General features: G+C 51.7%; 1 protein-coding gene across 3 annotated transcripts; it reads left to right on the forward strand.

Annotated features, from left to right (window-relative positions):
• Window positions 1–22: 22 nt before the first annotated feature.
• Window positions 23–10,387, forward strand: slc7a1a (solute carrier family 7 member 1a). 3 transcript variants are annotated; one of them, XM_011619918.2, is made up of 13 exons: window positions 23–217; window positions 3,700–3,975; window positions 4,052–4,234; window positions 4,308–4,466; window positions 4,537–4,717; window positions 4,913–5,046; window positions 5,701–5,923; window positions 7,796–7,932; window positions 8,133–8,235; window positions 8,319–8,512; window positions 8,593–8,744; window positions 8,828–8,936; window positions 9,036–10,387. In XM_011619918.2, exons 2-13 carry the CDS (start codon window positions 3,789–3,791, stop codon window positions 9,218–9,220), a joined length of 1,947 nt encoding a protein of 648 aa, XP_011618220.1. In that variant the 5' UTR covers window positions 23–217; window positions 3,700–3,788; the 3' UTR covers window positions 9,221–10,387. The 3 variants fall into 3 exon arrangements, with proteins under 3 accessions (XP_011618220.1, XP_029703951.1, XP_029703950.1); XM_029848091.1 differs by lacking the exon at window positions 23–217 and adding an exon at window positions 995–3,623; XM_029848090.1 differs by lacking the exon at window positions 23–217 and adding an exon at window positions 995–3,589.
• Window positions 10,388–10,608: the final 221 nt, after the last annotated feature.

Consider the following 10,608-nt stretch of genomic DNA (forward strand, 5'->3'; position numbering starts at 1 on the left):
GGGCCGGGCCGGGCCGGGCGAGGCTACTTGCGTGCGTGTATCCCCTCCTCCATCGGAACGCGTTAAAAAGCAGCTGGGACTCCACCAGACCTGAGACCTGAGACTGTTCCGCTCGCCACACGCTGATTTGGGGTTTTGCTCCGTCCTGGATTCGCAGAACCGAAGGCGGGTTCTTTGGTTGGAGCTCCGCTTCATGCGCGCGTGCGGGCTCCGTGAGGTAAGACCCCTCCTCGCATTGCATTGTGGTCTATATCACACATGCACGTTGTTCTGTGAATATCTTAGAAGCGTTTTAGAGGGATTCGGAATCGGGCTGAGAAGTGAAGGCCGCGCGATCGGTTCTGGAGGAGCAACGATCCGGGTTCGAAGTCCGCGTGCTGCAGGACACATGCTTCCACGCACATGCACGCGCGGACCGCTCCATAGGAAGCGCCGATGCTTGCTGCAAAAAGTCTGCAAGGGGGGGTGGAATGCTGGAAGCGATTTAACGATTTCAGCTCAGTTTTCAGCTGAATCGCTTTAGTAACAATTAAATTAAACTCTATTTAAGAGTGTTTGCATATTAATAAGTAGTTATTGTAATTAAAAAAAACACAAGGAGCCACTGTTGACCTGTGAAAGGCAGAGAGCGTGTTGGACCTTTGCATGAAGCTCCTCCACCTTTCTGACGGACGGGTTGTTAACCACCATCATGTCTCCACACCTGGAAGCACAGAAGCGGGACGGGCAGCAGTTGCACGAGTGGGTGCGCGAGTGTGAAATCAGGGCGCCCAGCACGCACGGCTGTAGCTGAGCGTTCCCCCACAAACGGGTCTGACCTTTCCCATCTTTGATTGCAACACTGATGTTCTGCTTCTAATTTAAGCCTCCTTGAATGCAGGTCACTTGTGGTCAGGCGGCAGCCTGCAGGGCCCGCGTGCACCTGGGACAGGGAACATTGGAGGGTTTGTACGGAAGCATTCCAGCCTCGCTGAAATAACTCCCTGCCTTCTAGGTCTGACTAATAATACCAGCGCCAGCTCCCGAAAACAAGCGGCCGGGTTCCGTTTGGCCTCGACGTTTAACTCTGACACGGTGTGCACAGTGTGAGCAGTGGCTGAGGTAAACGGGGTGTATTACAGGGTTATGATGCAGTAATAACCACAGGCGTGGGCTTTTCCTACCTGTTTAGAGTCGTCACACAAATGAGCGCAGCTTCTGGGAACCAGAATTCATCAGTCAGTGTTTACAGGCAATAAAAGCTGTGTTTCTCCCGAGATTTTCAGCAGAACATGACTGAAACGGGAATAATCAGAATGCACGTTGAACTGGTTCTAGGAGACCCACATCAGCGGATTAGTGCTAGACGGACGGACGGACGGACGGCTGCCGAGGCCTAAATGTCACGCCCACTGAGAGGGAACATACTATTGACATTGGCATTGCCTTAATGTTGTTACACACAAAGCTCACACGCATGCAGGTTTGTGTTTGTGTGCAGAGCAGGAAGATTCTTTCCCCGTGCCCTGTGCTAACCTGCCCCCCCCACACACACACACACACCCCACCCCTGCAGTACAGAACGTTTTTAGCTGTGATTTCTGCACCTATGTGACGCCGGTCGCGTTCAGCTTTTCTACCTCCAGCCAACTGCGGCCACATTTTCGCCGCGCTCACGCTGCGGCGTGCTGCTTGGAATAGCCGGGCCATGTGATTCCGCTGGATTGTATTTCAGAAGCCGCCGCTAAACTCTCTCGCAGCAGCTTCAGGAATAGTTAATCGGTGCCGTGCGCCTTTATTGCCTTCTGTTCCTTAGATGTCCACCGTGAGGACAGGTGAAGGGCGCTCAGGTTAGACGCTGGACAGGCTGCTGTCATCGAGGTTTGGGATTCTACGTAGAGGTCCGTCTGTGTCGCTGCCTGCTCAGAAAGCACAGGGGTTACTTGGCCTTCTCTTTATTTGCTCTTTTGCAATTGCACCAACAGAAATGTTTGATTTATCTTGTGTCACTCCTCAGTTAGAGATCATGCGGCTCGTTTTGGCAAATTCTTGAGTGTGCAAGTTCATGCACATATGTGTGCATGCCTGTGTGTGTGTGTGTGTGTGTTGTTGCTTTATGATTGTTTAAAAGGCTTGAATGCACATTAAAGGATGTAACACACATCCTGCTGCAGTAATTAGCTCTATCCGCTAACTATATGCTCGCTAGCACCTGTTTATAATATAAAAATGCTGTATTCTAGAAAACAAGCAGGTTTTTTAATACTCTGAATGTGATTTGAATGTCATCAGGAAGACAAGTAGGAACTTTAGCACGTGCAGATAAACCAGTGACTCCCAGTCAGTGTTTTGCTCAGCAGGAGCTTCGTGATCTGGTGGTTTGGGGGTCACCTTGTAAACATGCTTCCTGCTGGTAAACAGGCTGTTTGGGAGGTTCTGCAGCGCTCTTCCCCAACAGCGGGATTTCAATCCAGTTTCTGTTGCAGCTGCTGGGCTTGGTACCACTCCAAGTCTCCCGTTTTACACCGTCGACCTCTGACGTGTGTGTGTGTGTGTGTGTATTAAAAATGAAGTTGTTTATGCCATTTAAGAACGCTGCTAGTCATATCTGGTGGTGTTGCAAAACCCCACCATCATCTGCAAGTTCCAGTTTTGGCAGGCTGGTCCACACTGTGGCCATGAGTGGAGGCTCAGCAAACAAATCCGTCTGCCTGTCTGTCTGTCTGTCTGTCTGTGCCGTCTGTGGTGGCGCGTCCTCACAAACACACATATTTGACCAACATCAAGATACAAGTGGGAGTTTAAACTGAGCCGGAGTGGCTTTTTTTGGGGGCTGACCCATAAGTTTGACTTTCCCCAGTCTCATATGATCAGACAAACGTCTCAGTGCACGTCTGGCACACCAGAACCAGCCAACTTGCATCGCTGCCTCGGCCGGGCCCCTCCCCTTTTTTCTCGGCTGATGAGCCTCCAGATTGTTTCTCCTTCCTCATTCCCCAAATGCAGAATTTCTCAGCTGCACAGAGGATCCAGGCCCTTCGCTTCCTCGGAGCTCTCCTATTGAGCCTTTATATATTCCGCTGATTTTAGCAGCTATTTATGTTCTGCTGTGTGGGGGAGTGCCGTTGGGGAGTGTCGTTGGGGAGTGTCGTTGGGACGGCTCCGAAGAAAGACCTTCAGTTCTGCTTGTCTTTGTGTCGGACAGGCTGCTCACAAGCCCCGCCTTCTTTGCCCTGAGTGACTTGCACTATGTTACATAACGTATGTCTGCAACGTATCCACCAGCGGAGTGAATTATCCCTACAGGCCCCCCAGTTCCAGGCTGTGTTGCGTAACTCCTCTGGAAAGAGTGTCCTACTTATAACACGTCTGTCATGCAGCAGCGCACTTCCTTAATTTATAACCCCTAATATAAGTGTGTGTGTGTGTGTGTGTGAGCTGTGTGAACATTTGTCTCATGTTCGCAACCGAGAGAACCTCTCGATTGTCACAAGCTTTGAATTTTCCAGCTCGCATTTGATGGGAGGGTGCAGATCAAATCCCAACTGAGCTCCAGCATCAAGGCAGCACCAGGAAACGGATCAAGCGCGCCGTGATTGGTGTCACAACTGTAAAAACCCCTCATTTTCCCTCCTTTGGCTGCTGTAAATATACAGTAACGCTGTTGAACCCACGGTCGAGTATAATCCTGGTGACCTCTGAACCCTCACTGTTTTTCAGGGTGCGTGTGACCTTCCACCCCGCTTCCCTGCAACCGCCTCTCCCAGTGTCCCGTTGCCCCTTCCCCTCCCCTCCCCGACGACGCGACCATGGCGCTCAAGAGGCTTCTGGGTTTCGGGAAACAGTTGTTGAGGGTGAAGGTGGTGGACTGTAACTCGGAGGAGTCCCATCTGTCCCGCTGCCTCAACACCTTCGACCTGGTCGCCCTGGGCGTGGGCAGCACTCTGGGTGCCGGCGTCTACGTGCTGGCAGGCGCTGTTGCACGGGAGAATTCAGGTGTTGTGATGGTGATGATGCAACCTGTGAGACTGTGCTTGCAGCTGCTAATAAGAAATCCGCGCGCCTCCTGTAGGTCCAGCTATCGTGCTGTGTTTCCTGATCGCAGCCTTAGCCTCGGTGCTAGCTGGTCTGTGCTACGCGGAGTTCGGAGCGCGTGTTCCCAAGACGGGTTCGGCTTATCTTTACTCCTACGTGACTGTAGGGGAAATCTGGGCCTTCTTCACCGGCTGGAACCTCATTCTTTCATATGTTATCGGTAAACAACTGTTAGCGGTGTTTTTGCTAGCTGGGCTGATAAAAACGTCACCAAGTGTCTTTTTGCTCCTCAGGTACGTCGAGCGTGGCGCGAGCCTGGAGCGCCACCTTTGATGAGTTGATAGGGAAGCACATCGAGCACTTCTGCAGAGCGTACATGTCCATGAACGCCCCGGGCGTGTTGGCCGAGTACCCCGACGCGTTCGCCGTGGTCATCATCATCACTCTGACCGGTGCGCGTCTCCCTCCGCTCCGTTCTCTCTCATGTGGTCGCTCAGAGCTCACAAAGAACGTTCCTCTCAGGTCTGCTGGCGTTCGGGGTCAAAGAGTCGGCGATGGTCAACAAGGTCTTCACCTGCATCAACGTTCTCGTCTTGCTGTTCATGGTCATCTCTGGTCTGGTCAAAGGGACCATGAAGAACTGGCAGATCGACCCTGAGGAGATCCTAAAGGCCAATCACACCACCAGCAACTCCAGCCTCAAGTAAGACTAGACCACAGCATGTATAGAAAGGTGGGCAATAAGCAGCCCCCCCCCAAAAATGAACCCGCCCTGAGGGCCATCTAGTGGCGAGCCGCCCCCATTGGCTAATGTTGGAACGCCAATCACAAATTCAGCGAGTTTTCGTGCTCGTGGACGTGGTCAGTTTGGATTAAACTGTGTTTTCCACCCGTGTAGTCTGACGGAGCTGCTGCCGAGCAGGGAGAGTATGGGAGCGGGCGGATTCATGCCGTTCGGATGGTCGGGCGTCCTGTCGGGAGCCGCTACCTGCTTTTACGCCTTCGTTGGATTCGACTGCATCGCAACTACCGGTCAGTTTTAAACGAAAGTCGATCTGATCTGGCACAGTTCTCTCCTGGTTCCGCTCCTCGTGTGTCTTCCACTGTCTCATGGGAAGTGTCTGATTTGGGGGGGGGCGGGGGGGGGTGCAGGGCTGTGGGCCAGGGTAACCAAAGCCGCCGTGACCTTTCCATCCAAGGTTTCGTCTCTGATGTAACGAGGAAGAGAACGGCTAAAAAGGACGGAGGGTTTCCTGTTGGCCCACATTATTCACGGAAACTTTGGGGTTTAGGAGCCGACTGATAAATCTGGTTAGAATTCAATATTTGATCCTGTGGATCTCGGGATCTTAATGCTCGAGCATTCGCTCGTGAATGTGCCGTCAAACATTGAGGTTTGGGGCGTCTGTTGGGGTTTGGAGTTTTGCTGGGTAGTTTATTCTGGTCCCTCCGTTGCCACGTGAAGAACAAATCAGTCCCCGACCGTTAGCAGGCGGAGCGACGCTCCGAAGGTGTCGTGGATGAAGCCGTCGCAATGATTCCACCACAGATCGAGCGTTCCCACAGGGAGCGCCGCTACGGAATCACCAGAAGATAAATATGTGAAATGTTCTGTTTGCCGTGTGCACGTTTGGGTTTTTTTTCTGCACTTTTTACCCCTGAAAACGTGCGTCTGCGTCCCTCCAGGCGAAGAGGTGAAGAACCCCCAGAGGGCCATCCCCATCGGTATCGTGTCCTCACTCCTGATCTGCTTTGTGGCGTACTTTGGCGTCTCCGCCGCCCTGACCCTCATGATGCCGTACTACATGCTGGACAGCAACAGCCCGTTGCCCGTGGCGTTCCGATATGTGGGCTGGGAGGGGGCTAAATACGCCGTGGCTGTCGGCTCTCTCTGTGCCCTGTCCACCAGGTCAGTGAGCCATCGGGCTGTTGTCTTTAAGGCAGTTGGAATGTGGGTCAGATGACACCGCACACACATTTTTATATACGTCATAAGTCCCATGAGCCTGCAGGTCTGTATGTGTATGTTTAATTTTGGAGGCACTTGAGCCCCTCAGAGTAAAAATAAGCTCTAATTATATATGAAGGTTTATGTAACACTGCTTCAAGCCTCCACTGCTCTGCGTTTAAAACTGCGTTAGGGATACACGATTCCAACATTTTTTAACTGATAATTACCTGCCAATTACATCGCCACATTCCTTGTAACGCCGAACAAAAAGATCAAAATAACATGTACCTGACGCGTTGTCCCCTGCAGCTGATAGGGTGATGCAGCTTATTTATAGATTTTTATGACTTCCTTCATCGCACCGCTGGGATAAATAAAGTTTCCTGAAGGTGATCAGATATTCGCGGCCGCCAGAGGGCGCCCAAGCAGAGCAATACACAGGTTAAGGCCGCGAGGAGCCGCTAAGCTAATGGTGTTTAACCGTCTTTTTGTGCTTCATATCCACACCCTCGTCATGGAAAACACACCAAGAAATGCTGATGATGCAGCTTTTAAGTTAAATGCTGCACCATTAGGTCCTCATTTTTTTGTAATGTCCTTGTTCTGCCGTGTTCGGGGAAAGCCAGTAAGGTTATCTGATTATCTAACATTTAAAATAATCTTTCTGTGGACCATAATAGCAGCTAATAGTCAGGTTCTATAGTGCGGTAGTTCTATGACCCGAGGCTGAGAGGGGCTCAAATTGTTTAAAAAACCTGTTTTTAACCTGTAGTAAATGGCTGTAGAGTTTAGCCTGTTTTTCTCCCAGACGAGGTGGAATTCTGCCGAGTCTCCTCCCTGTCCTGCTGTTATTGCGCCCCCTACAGTGCTGACTTGCTTTATGCTTGTCAAATGAAGGAAAGCTGCCATAATCAGTAAAATCTTCCTGGATAAAGGAGCAGATATTGTCACTGCATCAACGGTCGTCATGGCAACGCGCTATATAACCACTGTTTTGAGGCTCATTCAGCAATCATGTACTTGCAGCCTGTGTCTGAACTTTGTCAGCTGACATTTCCATTCACTATATTTCAGGGGCTTTTATTTCTGGCGTCACACTGGGGGCTGTACGCCGATCGGCCTTAAAACGCTCCCGCCAAAGCACGTGGCGCTGGCGGACAGACAGCGAATCCTTTTGGCTCTGTGGGGGTCGGGCCTTCTTTTACCATCTGCGGTCGTGCTGAGGGGTCTCGGAGTTCACGTCCCGGCCCCGCCCTCCCTGGCACCCTCCCCGAGCCTTCACTGACAGGAATTTGTGATAACGCAGGGCACATTTTCCTGGCGGGGGGTAGCTGCTCTTATTTTCAAAATGGCCGATCGGCGTATAGCACCGGCTCGCGCCGCGCTACAGCATGCTCCCTTTGCCCCCCCCCACCCGTGTGATCCGGGCTGTGGCCGATGGCGGGCGCGTGGCGCCGAACCCCTGCTAACCGCACCCCCCCCTTCAGCTCCGGCGTACGGGCAGGTGAGACACTAACCCGCATGTTTCCTAACACCATCTGTCTTCACCAGGCTGCTGCTGCTGTTGCAGAAGCTTTGGCGTTCCTCTAAAGTTCCTCTCTGCCTCTCTAATTCTTCCTACCTGCGTCTTGGCGGTGTCGACTTCCTCTAAATAAACTTAACCACCTGAGAAGGAACGAGGCGGCGGCGTCCGTGTGCGCCCTTTCACGTCTCACGTTAGCTCCATTTTTTGAATGATGCTCTAAACAAGTGCTGCTCTCTTGACAACCACATTCGATACCTCCAGCTAACCTGCGTTCTGACCTTCTGCCCCCTCCCTCGTGCCCCCAGCCTGCTGGGCTCCATGTTCCCCCTGCCTCGGATCATCTACGCCATGGCTCGGGACGGCCTGCTCTTCTCCTTCCTGGCACGGATCAGTGAGAGAAAATCTCCAGTGACGTCCACGGTGACCGCCGGGGTAATGTCGGGTAAGATGGAGACGCCAGTAGGAGGGTCTACAAGGATGCAGCTCCATAACCAACAGTTTGACCGTCAATCGCTAGATTTGCCTGTTTAAAGATGTTTATGGTGGTAAACTGTGAGACTGCCCAGCAGGCCATCTTTGTTAGGAGGCTCCTGTTCTAGTCATCCTCACAATTGTCTCCTCTCCTCCCTCTTCGCGTTGAAGCTGTCATGGCCTTCCTCTTCGACCTGAAGGATCTGGTGGACTTGATGTCCATCGGGACGCTGCTGGCCTACACGTTAGTGGCTGCCTGTGTCCTGGTGCTCAGGTCAGTAGAAAGGACGTTTGTTTTTAGCCTCTTATAAGGTCGAAGTGCCGTGGTGAAACAGCTCGCTTCTCTTTTTGGCTCAGATACCAGCCTGAGCGGCCCAGCCTGGTGATGGCGAGCTCGCCGGAGGAGGCGGAGCTGAGCGACAGTAACCCCAGTATGAACATGCTGCCAGGTCTGGAGGAAAGATTCAGCTTCAAGACCCTGCTGTTCCCGGACAACCCCGAGCCGTCCAAACTCTCGGGTTTCACGGTCAACGTGTGCGCCTCGGTCCTCGGTAGGCGCTCCGAAAGCCTCACATATACTGGTTCTCCCGGTAAAAGTCCGACTTTCCCTCAGCTGTTGTTTCGCTTGCAGGACTGCTGATCCTGGCATTCAGCATTTTAGCAGTGCAGGGGGGCACTGCTGTGTGGAACATCGTAGCTCTCACCGTCATCTTCATGGCGTGCCTCCTGCTCGGCTTTGTCATATGGAGGCAGCCGGAGAGCAAGACCAAGCTCTCCTTCAAGGTGGGAGACGTCCCCCCGTCCAGGAAGACGCGGGTCGAATCTGTCACTGCGCTAATCGCTTCCTTCTGTCTGTGACCCGGCAGGTTCCGCTTTTACCCTTCATTCCAGTCATCAGCATGTTCGTCAACGTCTACCTCATGATGCAGCTGGACAGGGGCACGTGGACACGGTTCGCTATCTGGATGGTCCTGGGTGAGCAGCCCGTCTTTAGCCTGGCTCCCATTAGAAGTCTTCTTCTGTGTTGTCTCCGCTGTCTCACAGTGGCGCTCTAACCACGATCCATCCTCTCAGGTTTTACGATCTACTTCGGCTACGGCATTCGCCACAGCGCCGAGGCGGCCGCTGCTCGCAGGTCCTCGGAGACGGAGATGATCGGCTTCAGCCACGAAGATAAGTCGGAGCGCGTGTCGCCAGAGAAGGAGGCGTTCCTGCACTACGCCATCGAGGACAGGGAAGACGAGGACAGGAGTTTGTAGGAGGTGGCGAGGACGTGCGGCGTGGCCCTGACGCCAGCCTGTCTGGCACCCAGTTAATTAAAGAGACTCCCAGTCCTGCACTGGTTCGACTCCCTTTTGGGCAAAGAAACGATGTAATAACTTTGACCTCGAGTGCTAAAAACGCGTTTGCTCCGCTGGAGGGTAGAACTGCGGGATTTGAAGAGCCATGAATGAAGTTGCTTCTGCTTCGCTTGTCTGTGTGAGAGCGAAGATTCCGGACAAGTTCATCCGTCAGGGAGCTCCAAAGATCCTGGGAAAGCATCACGTCCTTCTCTCTGCGCTTTCTGAGGGCATTTCTGGGTTAGCTTCTTGGCTCTTTCCTCTTTATTGATCAAAACTTAGGAACAAATGTTCGTCTACGTTACTGCAGAATCTGCCAGATGTGATTAAGAGCAGAAGTGGCCGGAGAGGCCAGGAGCTGCATGTGGAACAGGGACAGAACGCTGCTGCTCTGTCGCTCACAGCTACAGACCAAATGATGGCATTCACGCGGCATTTTTCTTCTTTTTTTATAAATAATAACGGGCTTGCAGAGTTTAAACCAACTCCCTAAAAGGAGTTTTACGTGAACGCGAGCGGTCGGATGCAGAAGCTGCTGCTCCATCAACAAAACTCTCCCTGTAAGAAGCTTCTGGAACCACCGACTCTACGCTTCAGTGTTGGAATTGTGCTAAATTCGCCGCGTGAATCCTCTCCCCTGACTGTAGTGGAGATCATCACAGTGCTGGCAGCTGTGTACCTGTGTGTCCGTTATGTGTGTGTGTAGTTCAGGCATTTGTGTTTACAATTTCTTTTTCATATCTTGCTGCTTTAATGTGAACCGCTGGTTACACCTGGTCGAGCCGCGTTACAGAGTACCCCCCCCCCCCCCCCCCCCTGATAACATGGCATCTGACGTCCTTCTGCCCTTCAACCGCTTTATGTCTGTGTTCATATTCAAACAGCGAGTTGTGCTCGTGATCGTAGGGTGAGGCTGTTATTAGCGCTCGCGGGGGACATTTTGTGTCCAATCTATGCAATTTTTTAAATGTTCATTCACTGTAGAATTATGTGCCGTTTCTAATAAATGTACAGCTTGTTACTGAATGTTGTGAACATGAATCTGTATAAGATCTAAAATAAAGAATCTGTATTTTGGAGGGGGAATCATGCTGTTGCGTTTTTTCAGAAATGACCTTGGTTCTGTTCTAGTAACATTTTATATATTTCCAAAGCTTCCACTTTTAGGATTAAGAAATAATGAAACACAACTGAAGGATTAAATGCACCAGAGACCATCCAACCCAGAAAAACTCGTGTTCTGGCTTCAATAAATCCAGAATGCTACTTCAAATTTCTAATTTCTTTCTTTTTTCTATTATTTGTTC

The sequence above is a fragment of the Takifugu rubripes genome, chromosome 15 (genome assembly GCF_901000725.2).
Source record: "Takifugu rubripes chromosome 15, fTakRub1.2, whole genome shotgun sequence".
Taxonomy (NCBI): Eukaryota; Metazoa; Chordata; class Actinopteri; order Tetraodontiformes; family Tetraodontidae; genus Takifugu; species Takifugu rubripes.